Consider the following 18172-nt stretch of genomic DNA (forward strand, 5'->3'; position numbering starts at 1 on the left):
GTAACATTTCTGTTAGGTCAAATGACAGTAAGTGTTATGGAGACAGATAAAGCAGGGAAGAGAGAAGAGAGTGTTGGAGGGTTAATTGAGGAATAGCAGACTTAGACATTTCATGGTCAGGTTGTAAAGGACCTGTGGATCACTTTAAGGGCTTGAACTTTTACTAGGGTGAGCTAGAAAGTCACTGGATTAATAAGTAGAAGATATGATCCAGCTCTAGCTCCAAATGATCATTCTTCATTCCAGCTGCTACTTGAGAGTAGGCTATAGGCTTACAAAGAAAAGTTTTAAGAGGCTGTCATGAGCCCTGGCTGGTTGGAGCATCGTCCCAAAACACCAAGGTTGCAGGTTCAACTCCCAGTCAGAGCACATAAAAGAATCAACCAATAAATGCATAAATAAATATAAAACAAATTGATGTCTCTCTTGTCTAAACAGTTTTTTAAATTTATTAAAAGATTTATTAAAAAAGAGGCTGCTGTGATAAACTGGGGAGAGATGATGGTGGCTAAGACAGTGGACATGGTGAAAGCTGGTTAGTTTCTGACTTAATTTTGAATGTAGAGTGTACAGATTGGGTGAAGGGGATGAGAGAAAGAGAAGAGTGACTCCAAGGTCTTTGGCCTGAGTAACTGGAAGGATGGGTGCCATCACTGAGATGGAAAGACTTCGGAGAAGAGCAAAAGCTCAGTTAGAGATGCTGCTGGATATGCAAGTAGAAATGTTGATTGATATATAGATGAGTCTGGAGTTAAGTGAAGGGATCCACAGTGTGTATGTGGTGTTAAGAGCCATTATGAGCCTAGATAAGGTATCTCGTAGGCCCTGACTGGTGTGGCTCAGTGGATTGAGTGCCAGCCTGCAAACTGAAAGGCTGCTGGTTCAATTCACAGGGCACATACCTGGGTTGGGGATCAGGTCCCCAGTAGGGGGCATGTGTGATGCAACCAATCGATGTATCTCTCTCTCACACATCAATGTTTCTCTCCCTCTCTTTCTCTCTCTTCCCCTCTCTCTAAATAAATACAATCTTTAGCGGGGAGGGGAGATATCTCCTAGGGAAAGAGAGTAGATAAGAGAAGTTGTTGGACTGTTTAGAAGTCAGGGAGTCAGAGAGCAGCTAAGGAGACAGAGAAGGAGTGCTTAGTGAAGGAAAAGGAAAAACGGAAGAGTCTGGTACTGGAAAGGAGAGAGGAGGGTATAATGCTGTGTCAGCAAGGTAGTTAGGTTAAGTTTAAATGAGGATTTAGAATTGACCAATGGATTTACCAGTGTGGAAGAGCAGTTTCAAGTGGAATAGTGGGGGTAAAATCTGACTGGAGTAGGTTTAAGTGAGAACAGGGGAGAAGTGGAGAGAACATATATGGCCCAGAGAAAGGGCTTTGTTAGGGGTCAGATGGTGAGTTGGGGCCAGAGCCTGAGCTAGAACTTCAGTTTCCTATCTCTTAGGCGAGGTACTTGTGGGCACATAGCTGTGGGTCTATAACTGAAAAATATCATTACTTTAGGCTGAGAGCTAGGAGCTGGGAAGGGGACCTGGTATGGGTTTCCCTCTTGAAATCTAGAACATGATGCCCATCTCAGGCAGTTCTTTCTCTGGTTGCCCCAAAGGCTCTGTCTCAGAGGGATTTTCAGATGATATTCTTTCCACCTGCAGATCTGCCCACTAGTCCCGTGGACCTGGTGATCAACTGTCTGGATTGTCCCGAGAATGCCTTCCTGCGTGATCAGCCCTGGTACAAGGCAGCTGTGGCTTGGGCCAACCAGAACCGGGCACCAGTACTCAGCATAGATCCTCCTGTGCATGAAGCTGAACAGGGCATCGACGCCAAGTGGTCACTGGCTCTGGGCCTACCTCTGCCACTGGGAGAGCATGCAGGCCGTGTCTATTTGTGCGACATTGGCATTCCCCAGCAGGTATTCCAGGAGGTGGGGATCAACTACCACTCACCCTTTGGCTGCAAGTTTGTCATCCCACTACACTCTGCCTAGAGGGGCTCTGGGCAGGCTGGACCTGGTAGTCCCCTGCTGCTCCTGACACTGAACTTGACAACGAACGCCTTAAGGATGTGAAGCTTCATGGACCTTGTTAGTTTTTTTCTCTTTGGGTTTGTTTCTTCTGTGAGAGAACAGATCATATTTAAAGCTGACTTGTCACTTGCCCTTCGCCAGGAAAGGCTTTCCCACTGGGTGTTCAAGGCAAGTGGCAGGCTGAGTGCACAGTGGCTCCTGGCATCTCTACATTTGACCCCGTGTGGGGTTTTGTTTACAGACGTAGGCAGCTCACAAACTGTGTTTCAAGTTTACAGCCACTGGGCCTGGGCAAGCACCTTGCGGAGTTGGGTAGAGCCTGTTTGGAGGCCTGAACTTGCTGTTTCAGCATTGGTGGCTTTGTCGCCCCTCTTCTGATCACACACAACTGGCTGTGCTGCAGCTGTCCGCTAGAGGGCAGACTTGCACTCTCCATTCATTTTGAGGGCTGGGGGCCTCCCCTGAGCCCCACAAGTTGTTCTGGAGGCTTTGACCCTTTCTCCTGAGCTGATCCAAGTTTTATGCTGGGACTTTTTTCCAACGGTTCTTCCTCCTTTCTACAGCATCAGAGGCAGGGAAGTGGGTGGCATCAGGATGGCTTCACTGCACTGGGATTTTACACTGTTTGTCTTCAGCCCGGGTAGTACAAGGTTATGTTACTGTAGAACCACAGTGCCCATCTTGCCAGCAGTGCCCCCACCCCAACCCTGTACCCTCTCTAGCTGGGGGCTGAGCATTTGCTTAGTCTGGGACCAGACCCTCCCAGGGTCCACTTTTAATTTTCAGTATTGGGGAGGCTGGGGGGCCTGGTCCTGCACCACATGAGGCTTGCTCCCTGGTGCTTTCATCCTAGGCTACCACTCCCCCCACCTCCTTGCCTGCACATACACCACACCTACACTATTTTGTTTCTCTGCCTGTCTCCTGAAATGGTCCTCTGTAGCTGCCATCCCAGAACAGGGTGCATATCCCTCCCTTGTTTGAACCCTTTTTGGTTGTCCACTCTACGTGAGTAGGCTTGGGGCCAGTGCCCTACCTCAGAAATGCCAAAATGAGGCTAGCTCTGGATGAGCTAGTAGGTGTGGCTCAACCATAGGAACACGCCACTGCTCCTAAGGCACTAAGCCCCTGGACCTTTGTCGGCTTAGGCCCTGTGAGCTGGTAGAATAGGAACCATGCCCTGGAGTTCCTAAGAGCTGCCCTTGCAAAAGACTTGTGATCTAAAGCCTTTCTCAGGGCTCTAGCCTTCCTTCTGCTCTGAGCCTACCCAGTGTGGTTAAAGGGGTGAGAGGGAAGGCTCACCGAGGAGTGTAGACACAGGGCTGCCTATCACTTTCCTTACAGGAGCATAGCCAGGAACAGAGGAGGTGGGGCAGAGAGGGCCGGTCCCTTTTCCTCCCATTCTTCCTCAAGTGTTAAATTGTCTCCAGCAGGGGGAAGAGGCCAGAGACAGTCACCCCTGAGCTATGTATCCTCCCTGAGCCTCTGTTCACTCAGGGCCCAGCAGCTCCCCAGCAAGCCCTTTCTTTAGGGCCAGGACCACAGTCTGAGGAGTGGTGCTGGATTCCAGGCATTTTAATGAGCAACCAGTCAACAGGTTCTTGGCCCCCTGTTAATGTGCTTAGGTTTCTTGGTTGGGTGTGGTGGAAACAAAGTTAGAAGAACCTTGGCCCAAAAGACTACTTACTCCTGTAAATTGCAATGGCACTGGAGGTGGAGGTTGGTGGAAGATGGCCTTGAGGGACCACTGGGAATTCGTGCCCAAGTTCTTTTTTTCTTCCCTGGTGGCACTGGAGCCTCTCCATGTCCTTAGCCTGGGCCTTTGCCAGTGGTACTACAGATAAGCATAATTCCTTTGTCCTTGGCTTTTTCAGAGGCATCCTGCCTGCCATGCCCAGTCCCTGAGGGCCCCATCACGTGGTCAAGGTGATCACTCATGCAGCTCTTGGGGAAACAAAAACCAGCACTAAAATAAAGCTGAATGACAGAGTCCTGTCTCTGGTGAATTCTGCTCTGTAGGCTGCAGTGAAGTGCTGCCACCTCAGACCTAGAAGCCCAACTTGTCACAGGCTTGAAAAGGCTGAGACAGGTAAAACCAGATGCTGCTTAGTGAGCTACAGTGGGTCTTCCTCCTACACTCCTTGGAGCTAAGAGGTACAAGGGCCAGCAGGAGAATAGGTGTAGGAAGAGGCCCAGGTGCCCTCTAGGACTATTTAGCAGGCCTGGCTCTCAAGACTAAAATTCCTTTCCTGGGCCCAAACGACCCAGTTCACACTCGGCTCTCCACAAGCTGAACTGCTAAGAAAGACTTTATTAATAAAACAGGGAAGGGAGAAGGCAAGGAGCCCGGAGACACACTGGTACCAGGGATTACAAACAGTAAGAAACACTTTATTATAACTTTACAACATATAAATAGCTTGGGTCAAATCTGTGCTTTCTGGCAGCTGGGCACCACATCTCTGCCCCTGCAGGCACCTGCCTTCCTTCACATTGCACTGTTCACTGGGTGGCTCTGGCCCTGAGGCCCGATGGTTAGAGGTTGGAGAAAGGGGGCCAGGCAGCTGAGTCCTGCTCTCCATCTCCTCGTGCAGTGGCCTCTGCCTGTCATCTGCTGGGGTTGCGGCTGGTATGGAAGGACCGCTCTTCAGGGGTCAGGCCAGCAAAGAAGGGGTGCAGCAGGGCCTCCGCCAGTGTGATGCGCTGGGCAGGGTCAAACTCTAACATCCTCCTCATCAGGTCAAACAGCTGCACGTGCTCCGGGGAGTCTTGGAGCATGTAACTCTGCTCAGGGACACAAGGCGCCTCAGTGGGATGGCAGGGGTGTGGGACGCCTTGCTGCAGGGCTTGAGGAGGCAGTGATGCCTCCTGGAGGACTACGTCTGCCCTCGTGGACAATGAGCAGCTCCTTTCTTTTCAGGCCTGTTAGAGCATTTTGCTCTGAACATGTCAGGCTACTGGGTATCTTGCTGGTTTGGTGCCTCTGCCCCCACATGCAAAGTCCTGACAGGTGGGTAGAAATCACCTCTGTGAAATTCACTGTCCATACACCAAATGCAGTTGATAGAGGCTTTCTGGCCATGCCTAGGTCTTCCCTCCCCCTCCCCTTGGTCCTGTTTAGTTCTTCCCAAAACAGAGAAGAGGGGGACAGGAAGCAGCAGGGTCTCTTGATACTTGGCTCTTCTGGTGTTCCCCAATTAGATTCATGGCCATCCTGTCGGGAAGGGGTAGGGCTAAGGGCCCCTCTAGAAGCCCCACTACCAGCACCCAGCAGCCTTGGGTGCAGCCTCCCATAGAGCCAGAGTAAGGGGGCAGCCCTTAGCTGCCTGGCCTGTCTGTGCTTTATGTGTGCCTGGGGTCTCCTTGGCGTGAGCTGAGCTGGGGGGAAGCCAGAAACTGACCTTCAGAGGTTTGCAGTTCTCCTTCACATAACGGCCGTCAGAGCTATTCTCATCCCAAACCAGGCCCCCTTTGTAGAAATATTTCTGCTTCCTGAAAATGAAGGAAGGGAAGTAGTCAATGGTGGGGGGAGCAACAGCCTGAGGGATGGCAGCAAAGCCAGGCAGCGAATCCTTGGCTGACCCAGCAGGGCAGGAGGGTCTGGGCAGCAGGTTGATAAGGCTGCTATGAGTGTGGAGGAGCCATGGGGTATTCTGCAAAGACTATATAGTAGCTTGTTGACCCACAGCCAGGATGTGAACGACCTATATGGGCTAGGGCTCCTTACCTGGTACGGTGGATCATATGAGATGGGATGGGCCCTAGGATTTTCTCCATCATCACCAAATGCTCGCGGTTTTCGTGGGTCTATGGAAGGTCAGGGACAGAGCAAGTGGGAGTCAGTACCAGCCTCAGCCCCTCAGGGAGGATAAGGGACAAAAAGATGGGTAAGTGCCTTCCCAGCCCCTCTGACCTTCTGGTATCCTGTCACACTTTGCCAGGATAAGGCCATCTTTCTTTCTCACTCCCTGGAACATTACACACCCCAGCCCATCTCTACATCTTCACTTGTGCGGTCTCTCTTGCTTCAAATGCTCACTCCTCCAGCCCCTTGGTGGCTGAGCTTCAGACTTCCTGAGTACTCCCACTACATTGACTTTGCGTTCCCCTGAGCTTCTCCAACCCTCAAGAGTGAATTGCACAACATGCTGACTGGTGGGCCTTGGAGGGCCTTCCCAAGTGTGAGCACTCATGGTAACAGAGCAACGTGGGACGGGCCTTACCTGGAAGAGTGTGAAGCCACGGTAGTACTCAAATAGAATGCATCCAATGCTCCAGACATCACAGGGCTGTGCCCAGCCCAGCTCTGAAAGCCAAAGTGGAGAGAGGCTCTGAGATCCAGCTCTGGGTCACAGAGCAGCTGTCACACTGGTTGGCAGGACTCTTGCCCAAACCCCAGTACAAGTCCCTTTCTCAGACAGGCCAGGCTGACAACCATATGACTGCCTCTGTTCATCCCCACTCCCCACCCCCCCAGCAATAGCCTGCTTTATTTGGGTTGGGGGCCACACGACCACTCACCAAGGATCACCTCAGGTGGGCGGTAATGACGGGTGGCCACAATAGTTGTGTGATGCTCGTGGTCAAAGGTAGCACTGCCAAAGTCAGCCACTCGGATGCTGGTGTTCTTCACTGACTTCTCCTCGCAGCTCTAAGAGGCAAAGAAGGAAAGCCAGGTCAGGAATCTCTCCCAGTGTGTAACCGAGCTCTAGAGCGGGGCCTCGCCCTCTCCCCGCCGATACCTTGTGCTCATTGTAGAGGGTTTCAAACTCAGAATTCACGAACAAGATATTCTCTGGCTTCAAGTCTGTGTGGGTCAGTTGGTTCTCATGTAGAACTAGAGAGGCAGGGGAGGAGGAAAGGAAAATAAACTCTCAGAACTTGCCAGTGTTGGGCCAGACCCATACTCCAAAGCCAGAGACCCTCACCCCATGGCCTCAGCAGTGGGCTGAGGGAGCAGATGCAGCTCTGCCCCTGCATTGGCTGCCCTCTCCCAGGTTCTCTTCTTAGGGCCTTGGAGGCTTTGAGAGCTACAGAAGATGGGGTTGGGGGAGACCTTCAATTCAAAACACCTTCTACCTCTCTGCAGAGGCCAGGCCGCCTCAGCCTGGTCTCTCACCAAAGTGGCAACATAGCCTTGGGGTGGTTCCCTCTCTAGCACCAGCAACACCGTTTGTGAGGCCCATGGCAAAAGGAAAATTATGGTCCCCTTAGTCAAAAATTAAGTGTCAGGCTGGTATCAAAAAACCATTAAACCAAGCACAGGGCCACCCCTGAAGCCAGCCCTGCCTCTCCTCATCCCTCACCCTAAGTAGAGAAATCTGCATTTTTCTTCCAGTCCCTGTCCCACCAGTGGTGGTGCTCTTCCACTCCCACTTCCAGGCTCCTATCTGGCACTCGACCCTCATAGCAGTGTAGTCCACCACTCCCTGGCATGGGCCCTCCTTCACCAGTGGCAGCACGTGCCAGGCCATCAGCTGAGCAGCTCACCTTGCTTGGAGTACTCTTCACCATCCCCTCCGTCAACACAGACCCTGTTCTAGGTTCATCTACTCCTCTCCAAGGAGCCTTGCTACACTGCTCCAACCGCTACCAGTCCTGCAGTGCTGAGCCCAGACACCAAATATGCTCTTAAAGGCCGGCAGGCAGAGGGTGTCTGTGTTGGCTGGAGCTGCAGGTGGGATTCCCCCAGATCACTTGGACCTTTTCATCCTTTGCAGGAATGTGGGAACAGAAGTGATAGCTAGAAAAATTCTAGACGAGTTCTTTTTTTTTATTATTATTATTCTTGAGTATTTACAGGCAGAGGCTGGCTCAGAAGGCCCCCTGGAGGAGACTGCAGCCTCTCCATCGGTAAAGATTCATACCTAAAGGCCTCACAGTCTAAAGGGGCCCTGATGTATCTCTGATGCAGAATGGTTAGCAATGTGCAGGTGATTTTCCCGCTGGGTATATGGCCGCCCCCATGCTCCATGAGTGTGGACACTTACATCTAAGGGCGTGGCAGAGCTGGTAGGCCATGTGCCGCACATGTGGTAGGGGGTAAGGCTGGAAGTTATTCTCTTTCAGGAACTCAAAGGTGTTCTTGCCCAGGAGCTCAAAGGCGATGCACATGTGACCATGGAAGTTGAACCAGTCAGACATCAAGACACACAAGCTAGGGGAGAAGGATGGATGGGGCTCAGGCTCTGTGCTGAGGCCCTGGCTACCCCACCCCCTCCCTCACCTCCCTCAGATGAAGCCAGTCCCTCCCAGGCCCCTGGGTCACAACCCCCGATGCAGATACACATGAAGAAAAGAGAATCAGTTAACAGCAAGAGCCCAGATCACCCAGATCAGCTCTGAGCAAGGACCCACTGTAAGGAGTAAAATGGAGGGAATTCTGGTCTGAGGTCTCCTGCCTCACCTACTTATGATATGGGCATAATCCTGGCATTTCCAAGAAAGATGGAACAATGCCAGGACACTCTGCAGGACTAGCAGTACCTTCTGCAACTCCTAGTGGAGATTCCTGAGTACAGGGCTCAGCATCTGCGTACCAAAGGCAGCTCTCCTTTGGGTGTGACTATGTGAGCCCCAAACAGCTTCCAGATTATATTTTGTCTAATGCCCAACATACCCAGGAAGGCCCCCAATCCACAAAAACAGGGCTGGGAGAACTCAAGAGCTGGTTTGTGGTGGAGCCTGGACTGAAGTCCAAAGGCTCCTTCCAGCAAGACTCAATCGCCCAACTCCCCTGGACCAAGTGTACGGAGAAGGCATGGTGCCAACCAGGTGAGATGATACTACAACTCAGTCATAGGGGGTCCAGGCAATTGGAAGATGTCCCCAATGAAAGCGTTCCTCCTGTTCCTTGCTGACACTCACAACTTGTTCTCTTTGTCCTTCTCCTTGATTTTTTTGAGGACGTTGATTTCTAGTCGGGCAGCCTCCCGGTACTTGCCCACATTGCGGATAATCTTCAGGGCCACCTGAGACTTCCCTCTGGCACCGGGGAAGAAGGCAGAGGTTCTTATGAGAAGCTGCCCAGCCCTTCTTTCACCCTTTACCACAACCCTGCAACTCTTGGCAGACACCACCCAGGACTGCAGAAACAGGGCTTGCCCTGAGAGCAGGTACTTGATGCCCAGCCTGTCCCATGGAACACCAGATCTCTACCCCTCCTAAAAGCAAGGTCCTTTGGCACCTATGCCAGCTTTTATGGTCTCAGCTATCTGCCAGCCCCAGGGAAGATTGGGCAGAGGAGTGGAGGCCTATCTCACTAACACTAGCCCCAAGTTCACTCAGTTAAGTACCCAACCTGTAGGCTAGTAATCCCTGACCCTTGCAGGGCTGTTGCACACAGAACCCTCTTGTGGCACCTCTTGACCTTCCTGAGCATGTCTGCAAGTCTGAGCAAACAGCTATCCCTGGGGTGGGGGTTCCAGGATGGAGTGAAGGCCTGGCAAGATGGTAAGGGTGCCGGAAGTAAGGGCCTTTCACAGGGAGGCCAAAGGCTGCTCTCTTTATCACAGCCCCTCCAGCCCCACCTGCTGCCTACCAGCCACAGCATTTATTAAGAGACCACTGAGTGCCAGGAACCCTTGGTGCCTAAGGAAAGACTCACAGGCCCCAGAGCAGAAGCATCTTCTAGATAATACCGTTTCTCTCTCCCTAACCCATTTTCTCAGACTTTCAGGACAGGGAAGGACCTCAAAAGAAAGGCTACCAGCCTCCTCCTAGATTGGATCCCCTCCGTGGCATTCCAACTCTTAGCACATGGCTCATCACTCCCACAGGCCACTGCCGAGGTTGGAAGGCTCTTGAGAGTTAGACCCTTTTGCTGAGCTGAATTCTGCTCTTCACAACAAACCCACTGGCCAACTCCCTTTGTATCCTCTGAAGGCCCAGAGCCCTGTGCCTGGCCCTTAGTGACTCCAGAGGCTAACTTTCCCTCTAGCTCCTCAGTGGCATAGCCCAGAGAGCTTAGCTGCCCCCATGTGCCAGAGCCCTCAGATCTGCCACATCTCTCTTTGGTGTTAGTCTAGTCTACATGTTCCTATGCTCACTGGTCCCAACCCTAACCTCTTGGGTCCAAAGGGTGTTTAAATGGTAACTGGGAGCCTGGGGAGGCTTCCTTTCAGTTACCATCACTACTTTATCTTGGGCGTCCAAAGCTGGCTAGACTGCTGGATCTAACTGTCCTCTCCAAGCACCTCTGAATGTAGGAGCACTGTAGTAGAGTGGTGCACAGCCCCATTGTAACAGCTAGGGGATATGGGCAAACCCTGACCATGTTTCTTCTTCTCTAAAGTAGTGGAGCCCTGGCTGGTGTGGCTCAGTGGATTGAACACTAGCCTGCAAAGCAAAAGGTTGTACGTTCAATTTCAGACAGGGTACGTGCCTGGGTTGTGGGCGTGCGAGAGGCAACCAATTAATGTTTCTCTCACACATCAAGGTTTTCTTCCTTTCTCTCTCCCTCCCTTCCCATCTCTCTGAAAATAAATATAATTTTTAAAAAATAAAAATAGTGGAAGAGTCATGTATGGGCAGTGCATGGCTCAACTGAGACAGTTAGGACAAGCACTTTGTAGCTAAAGCCCCCAACCAATGAGAGGGCCATTAAGGCAGGGAGGCAGTGGCTCCCATGAGATGGCCTCAGCCTAAAGTGAAGGAGGCAAGGGTTCCATTCTTGAGAAATGGCAAGGAGATCAAAGGTTCCAATGTTCAGCCTGGGAGAGCAAGGTGCCCCCAGCGGCACTCCAACACACTGTAAGGGGTCTATACTGAATCCTAGCCACACTGGAGAAGGCAGCAGCCTGCTTAGTGAGAAAGTCCAGGGTCCTGTTTCTCTAAAAAAGGGTCCCGGCACAGCCTCTTAGGCTGACCTCTAGCTCATACTTGGGCTGGGCTCAGCAGTACTCTCTACCCCCATCACAGGCCCTAGCCCTGGCTCTAAAAATGATCACCAGAAGCAGATCAAGGCCATAGAGGAGCCAGAGCCTTGGCTCTGTTCTGATCTCCTCCTCCACCACCACCACCACCCTGGGAAAGTGAGGGAATTGGGGCAGACTATACACTGGCCAGCAAGTCTTGGGCAGGCATGCCACATGCCTGTGGAATCCCAGCAGTTTCTCACTATTTCATGGGATCAGCAAACCCCAACATGTACAGGTCAGAACCCTGCTTTGGTACTTCCCTTTTGAAAGAAAAAAGTTATTAAGCTCTAACTGCCACTACCTTCAAGAACCTCAGGCCATCTCTTCCCAGAAAGCTCACTCACCTGGCATGGTCCAAGCACTCCACCACCTTGCCAAAGGTGCCTTCGCCCAGGTTCCCCACAATCTCATCTAGGAGAGAAAAGAAGGGGGGCGTGAGGATCTGGAGGGCAGAGTGTCGGCAACTCCTGCAAGTTCACAGCATTCAAATTCTCAAAAACAAAAAAGGTTTCTCTCTCACTGCTACACTCTTAAAAACAGAAGTTGCTAGTGTTTGTGTCATTCAGGCAATTACTGGTGGCCCCGCTAAGGCACCACGCGCACTAGAGGCCCCTCCAGGCAGGAGAGGTCTGGTCTAACAATGGGGTAGAAAGTAGAGAGGTAAAGTTTTACGAAAGGTGGCTGTACATCGCTCTTGGAGCCAATCGCCGATCCGGCACACCAGGTGGCCCTCCTTGTCATCTTCCACACTCCGGCTGCTGCGCTTACTGCTCTGTTGGCTTCTCTGCATGCACCGCCCCCCGAAACGCCATCCGACCAATCGCATGGTAGGCGGTTCCGATTGACAGATTGAGGTGTCAGTCAAAGGCAGAGGTGGAGACGGTGAGGAGCCGGTGGGTTGGTTGGTTGGATTTTCCAGATCCCAGCATTTCATAAGGCACACAGCATATATAACGATAGGGATATTGCAAGGGACACGTCAAGACACAAACTGACTTCAAAAACAGAAAAGTAAAAACAGCTACAGGTATGTAAAGAAAACTCGGACATTATCTAAGAGAAGGGCGCCGCAATGCTCAGAAAGACGACCAGCCTCTGCTGCTGAGGCCCTGGGCCATGAGGAGAGCCACAGCCCTGCCCCCTTCTCCACTGAGTGTCCCCCTCCCAGGCCCTCCCAGTACTATTCCGCCAGGATGAGGACGCAATTAAAACGGCGCACGCATGTGGCTGTCCCAGCCTGGGTCAGATCATCAGAATAGTCAGAAAGAGGCCCAGCTTCAGCTGCAGAATGCCCAGCCTGTCTTCGCCTGCCTATGTTTTGCCCACGCAGCCCTGCACATACCTGACAGCTGTCACTCAAGAGACAAACTGCTACCGGCCCTGAGACGGCATCCATGGCCAAACTTAACATCACCACCAGAAAGGGCCTTCCATCAGCAGGCAGCCTCTGTGCCACCAGCTTCAAACAGGCCTCCTACCACAACGGCCCACAGAGGCCCCAAGCCAGATTCTGCCCTGGCCCTGGCCCCTGTGCTACCAAAGGCCAGGCCCACCCTGAGCCTCATGACAACAGAGGTCACTGAAAGAGAAGCAGAGCCACAGACCTGCACTGCCCTCCTGTGGCAGTGTGTGACAGTGTGCAGAGAGACCACCAGGCCATGATGGGTGCCCACAGTCAACCTGCAACCCATAGCCACTCAAAGAAGTCACCAGAGAGCTCAGCAGAGAAGATGCCTAACCCCTCCATTGGTTCCGCTAATCCTCCTCAGGGGCCTCATGGCTGGGGAGAGGGAGTGAGGAAGGGAAGCAGGATCGGGAGAAGACAGCACTTAATCTCAAAGATACACGACATACTTTCCTTCCCAGAGGCATGAGTGCAGTGTGGGCTGTGGTCTCAGCAGAAATCTATACAACCTTGCACATTAGGAACACCGCCAAGCCCTTTTCTTGGCATGTGGCCTGCAAATGGACAAGTCCTGGGGCTGTAGTCCTTTCTGCCATTTCTTTACACATCCCATCACACAGGCAGCTCATCCCTCATCTTGACTGCCCCTCAAGCGAAGAGGCTATGCGGAAGAGGGCCTGGCTGGAGGTCAGAAGGGATGCTCCCAGTCTGAGCTGACTGATAGGAAGACCCTCCCCTACCCGTGGGTAGTCCAGCCTCCGCGTCTTTGGGGAGGGGTGTGGAGGTGAGACTGCAGAAGTGGGTGCAATCCACACCAGTCAGAGCACTCAGCTATGTGTGGAGGGAATCTTTGGGTGGGAAGAACCAGGCCATACAGCTCCAGACCTCGTACCAGCAACTCTGTTAGGATCCCTAAGACGTGTCCCTGGTTACCTGTACCCAAGCAGCCTGTGCCTGGTACAATGTGGGAATACAGATAGGCTGGGAGCCAGCCAGCGCCGGAACCAGAACCCCTACAGCTGACACTGCCAATGGGCCAGAAGATAGAGAAGCCGGGCCCTTTGTCCAGCCCTGTACCTAAATCAGACAGCACACACACGCACGCGCGCACACACGCACACCAAATGCACATGCGCAGGGTTAGCAGTACTCACCCGGACCAGCCAACCTGAGAGAAGGCTACAAACAGATAAGGCCTTGAAGGCCTAGCCAGCACACTCTGGCCACCACTCACCGAGGAGGCGCTGCTACAAGACCTGGTGCGGCGTTTGTGGCAGTGATGGGCATGTTTGCGGGTCCGGTATGGCTCCCTGTCTCGTGACCGCCGCCGATGATGGGAACGTGATGATCCATAGCAGTCCTCTCCAAAGGATGGGCTCCGCTCTTCACACCGGTATGTGTCACTGTCACGGCGCTCCCGGTATCGCCTCTGGTATGGCAGACGGTCATGGCTGCCAAGAGGGAGATGGGGACACTGGTCAGACGGGCCCTTCCTCCCACCAGCCAGGTTCCTACTACTAGGCAAGAGGTATTTGGGCTCACAAAGGTAACCTGTTGGAGCAGAGGCACACTGGGGGAAGTGGGGAAAGAAGAATGTGTGTGTCCATGTGTGTGTGTGTGTGTGTGTGAAGTTCAACCTCCAGAACCTGGGCTACTGACAGCATTCCTCCAGTGCCACAGGGGGCAGAGCCCTGAAGGAAGGTGATCATGGTAGAGACTTCCATCTGTCCCAATGTCTCAGAGTTACCTGTGGTTTGTAATTTTGGTCTGGGGCTAAGAAAGGACCAGGAACCAACCTCTGAAAAGAACTAAGGGCTATGTTTTTAATCCCCACTGAGGAAGGCTCAGAGGTTAGCAGGGGAGATGCTGAACTAGAAAATGGAGAATGTGTTGAGAAAAGGAAGACTCAAGGACAAATAAAGAAGAGGGGGCAAGGATAGAAGTGAACACTGAGGTCAGGGAATGCGGAGGAGAAACCCAAAGAGGACAGGGCAATGATCTAGTGCAGCCAAACAGAGGTCGCAGTCACCTGAAGGACCCAGGGTTGCCACAAGCCTTCAGACTGTCTCTCTAGCGCAGCTAAGGTAAGGAGCCCTTCCTTCCTCTTGACCCAGTTCCCTCTCACCTTCTGGATCGAGATCTCCGGGGCGGAGGCTCCCTTCGAGATGGGTATCGCAGTCTCCCTTCATGCTCCCGACTGTAAGACCTCCTCCTCTTCCATCGGTAGCTCAGATATGGGTCTGGCTCAGGAGAGCGGTATCGCTTACAGTGATGCATCTAGGCCACAAGAAATGGACAACTCTGCTAAACATGCAGCCAGCCACCTCCAGCCACCCTGTTGCCTAAGCAGCCTAGGCACTCCTGAAGAAGAGGCCCATTGTTCTGTTTGGGGGCAACCCCTCCCAGGGGTTTATGACATGAAGAAGAACTCTGAGGTCACAGTGGTCAACGAGTAAATAACAGGTAACACTGTTTTCTGTCAGGGAACAAACAAACAGCTGCCTCCTCAACAAAGCATCATTGGCCTCAACACCTGAGCACTTGGGGAGCCAAGGCAAGCCAGGATAGGGTCTGAGGCTGAATGCAGGGAGGAACTGGTGAGCACCACTATCAAAGGAGGCCAAGACCCAGGAGAAAGGGGAGCCTCTTGTGCTCAATTCCCTTCTGCCTGTCTATGGGGTCCAATGAAGCACTTGCTCTGTCAAGCCAGAGGCCAGAGTCAGATGGCTGTTGGCAAGTCACCAAGACACAGGAGCCAAGGGTGAAAAGCACTCAAGCTGAAACGTGCAGTTGCCTGTGAAGGCCCTGAATTGGCCCACTCAAAGGAGCAGGGACCACCAGTTGTGTGAGAAGCTATAGGCAGAAACAAGAAGACCAGCTCTTGCAGAAAAAGTTGTACAGGGTCTCACAAACATTCCCTAGCCCACCATAGGGTCAGGTCCAGCAGACATGGGGGTCTGGCCAGCCCTTGCTGGTCAGCACTAGTAAAGACGCTAGGCTCAGAGCATCCAGGTGTGTTGCCTGGTGCCCATTTAGCACCCTCAGACCGCCTTTGGTATCATGCAGGGCAGTGCCTCACCTCTACCCAACAGTACCTTTACTGTCCCCTCTTCTCAATCCTCTGCTGCAGTACCTTTTTCCTGTGCCCATTTCAGGATGGCGTGCTCAGGGAGGCATGCCAAAAGGGCCCACCCCTCTATCCCCATTTAGCGGGGACTTATATCCAGTATAGAAAATTGCCAAGCTGGATCAGCCACCAGCTGAGAAAGATGGCTATGTGAGGTCAGCTCCCTGTTCCACCCACAACCAAAACCCTGATACTGCTTGCCACCTTTACTCTTAACCCTTCATTTGACCAGAGCCAACCTTCAATGGTGATCAGGCTTGGGCTTGCCTGACAAAGCACATTTTGGACAAACCCATTGAGGCTGTCCCATCTCATGAGAAGAATCCGGAAGGAGAAGAGCAATATGGGAGTGGCTCCTCTTGGATAAGCAAGGCAGCGAGGCATATTTCATGAAATCCCTGGGAGCTTCTCTGTGATCCTCGAAAGCCACTGCCCTCAAACACGCCATGAGTAGGTGTCTTCCCCTCTCTACCTGGAAGTCCAGGTCCCAAGCAATCCTTGGAGAGAAATACTATGTAAAATCATCTACAGCTCCTGAAGTACTTAGACCGTTCTTTTATTATTTTTTAGGACTTTTATTTCTTTTCAGAGAGAGGGATAAGGAGGGAGAAAGAGAGAAACATCTATCGGTTGCCTCTCGCATGCACCCTAACAAAGGGCCCAAACCCGCAAGCCAGGCATGTGCCCTGACTGGGAATCAAACCAGTGACCTTTAGCTTTTCGGGACAACACCCAACCAACTAAGCCACACCAGTTGAGGCTGTTGTTCTGTTTTGATGATCAACTGACTAATGTTTCACTGTTTTACTGCAATTACCCTGGGTCAGGTGCCCAAGCTATGAAGTGAAGGCAATATCTCACATCTCACTGAGTAACCCAGAAGATGCTCCAGTGACCAGGAGAGGCCCTGCCCATCCTCACTGGGCAGACAAAGCACCAGAACTGGAGGACATGATCTAGTCCACACCAGGCCAAAGACTCCCTCCTGGGACCTAGAAGATATCTTAAGTCAACGCATGTTCACTTATTAGACTACTCTAACCTTCAGTTTCCTCTTGCAACAAGGGGGCAGTAATCTCTTACAGGGTTCTGTGAGGATTGCATTATGTCATTCCTTTACTAATGTGCCTTCCACAAGTCTGTGCTCACAAGAGGTACTGAAGGTAGCTCTTTATTAACATTAAAAAGGTTCCAATCTGTGTTAAATAAGTTAAGGACATTAGGACATTTTAAAAGTCTCTTCCAAGGGACCATGGGGGACACAGCTCTGATTAGAAAACCCTGAACTAAAACCCAGGACTGGCCTCGTGACCAAAGCCTTGGTTACCACTTACCATACCCAGAGAAGGAGGTAACACATCTCAGCCAACTTGGCAAAGGAGATGACAAGCTATAAAGTACCACACACAAGGCAATCACAGAGGAAATAACCACTCCTTGAACACATTACATGCAGCTGAAGTATTGGGACTACCTGGTGCCCCCTCATTACATTCCCAGTCAGAGCTCTAGAGCCCATTTCAATTATCATTCTCTGAGACCCCAACAAACAGGTTGTTTACAGAAGCTAAGGGCACAATTATGCTCCAGAAGACTCTGCTCTACACAATGAAGAAAAAGGTAATGTGAAGAAAACCAGACGGAAGATGCCAAGATGCCAGCTTTCCTCTGAGCACAGACCTAGTCGGCTTCTCATCTGCTGTTCCTGGCCAGAGAACTGGGCTGACAAGAGCAGCCAGCCAGGTCAGCGGCTGCCCTCCCGATCCCAGGCACCGCAGCGCCCCATGGTTATTTTTGGCTGACGCTGCTCCACCACTGCAATCTCAAACCTGCCACCTTGCAAGCCGCCACCATCGGCTGAAACTCTCCTTTTCAAGGGCATGGAGGAGGGAAGCTGGAAGGCCGCCAACTCCACCTCGACGGGGGCCTGGCTCAGGCAATTCTCACCCCAGCTCGATACCAGAGTACCCGCACCCGGAACTAAAGCACACAGACTCCTGGACCGGGAGCAGCCCAGGCACTTGTACTGTCAGCTTGGCCTGGCCCCTCCCCCAGGCTGGAGCGGCTCCATCATCACAAAACACGCTGGGGCCTGTGGCCCTCGCTCGCGGCCCTTCCTGACGCCCCAGGCCCAAGAGCTCTCAAAGCTCCGTCTCCCGTAACTGCCGCCAATGGCGGCAAAGGGAAGACGGGTAGGGCAAGGAGTGCAAGGGGAACGCCATCCTGGATCGGAATCAAACTCCAGGTCGCGAGGGGCGGAGGAGACTGCGGATCAAGCCTCGAGCCGGGATAGGGGAGGGATCTGTAGGCCCCTCCAGGCTAGCCTCGGTAGCACCCGACCCCATTCCGCGGACAGACGCAGGGCTGAAACCGAGCCTCTGCAGGGGCCTCAGAGGCCTCTCAGGCTCGGACTCTTGACATCTCGGAATCGAGAAGTTGGGGTATACGGTGACCGTCCCACGGGGGAGAAGCAGCGGGTCAGGGGTGAGAGGTCGGGGCCGCGGCAGGCGGTGGGCCGAAGAGGAGAAGGAAGTGGGAGCAGGCCGACAACGACCTAGGAGCCCAGGGACCCGCACTCGGCGCGCCCACCCCGCCCCCTCACCTCCGCAGCCGCGGACCCAGGGCCACACTCACCGTCTCCCAGGCTCCAGCTGCGGCTAGGCCCCACTTCCCGCTCCGTGCGCCTCTTCC

At 52.7% G+C, this 18172-nt stretch overlaps 2 protein-coding genes across 3 annotated transcripts in view; one reads left to right on the forward strand and one right to left on the reverse strand.

Annotated features, from left to right (window-relative positions):
• The window catches only part of EDC3 (enhancer of mRNA decapping 3), an 85913-nt gene extending 81893 nt beyond the window's left edge, over positions 1-4020 (forward strand). Inside the window, exon 7 of the mRNA XM_090270017.1 lies at positions 1658-4020. Within this exon, the coding sequence (XP_090126143.1) occupies positions 1658-1992 (335 nt within the window). The 3' untranslated portion in view covers positions 1993-4020. The remainder of the gene's footprint in view (positions 1-1657) is intronic.
• A 381-nt stretch (positions 4021-4401) lies between these two features.
• Positions 4402-18172, reverse strand: CLK3 (CDC like kinase 3). Of its 2 annotated transcripts, none has more exons than XM_090270015.1 (13): positions 18116-18172; positions 14480-14631; positions 13589-13805; positions 11637-11733; positions 11294-11360; positions 8899-9015; positions 8022-8188; positions 6774-6868; positions 6553-6682; positions 6255-6337; positions 5759-5838; positions 5433-5523; positions 4402-4815 (listed from the first exon to the last, which is right to left on the reverse strand). In XM_090270015.1, exons 2-13 carry the CDS (start codon positions 14629-14631, stop codon positions 4639-4641), a joined length of 1473 nt encoding a protein of 490 aa, XP_090126141.1. In that variant the 5' UTR covers positions 18116-18172; the 3' UTR covers positions 4402-4638. The 2 variants fall into 2 exon arrangements, with proteins under 2 accessions (XP_090126141.1, XP_090126142.1); XM_090270016.1 differs by having other exon boundaries at positions 4749-5034.

The sequence above is a fragment of the Furipterus horrens genome, unplaced genomic scaffold (assembly GCF_987537825.1).
Source record: "Furipterus horrens unplaced genomic scaffold, mFurHor1.1.pri manual_scaffold_3, whole genome shotgun sequence".
Classification (NCBI taxonomy): Eukaryota; Metazoa; Chordata; class Mammalia; order Chiroptera; family Furipteridae; genus Furipterus; species Furipterus horrens.

Bases quoted from the DNA above. Each gene is read 5' to 3' on its own strand.
- CLK3 (XM_090270015.1), bottom strand. From the start codon at position 14,631: ATGCATCACTGTAAGCGATACCGCTCTCCTGAGCCAGACCCATATCTG. The intron at 6,683-6,773 runs GTATCGGCGGGG...TTTGCCTCTTAG, and splicing joins CCCTCTACAATGAGCACAAG to AGCTGCGAGGAGAAGTCAGT. The intron at 5,524-5,758 runs GTAAGGAGCCCT...CTTCATTTTCAG, and splicing joins CATATGATCCACCGTACCAG to GAAGCAGAAATATTTCTACA.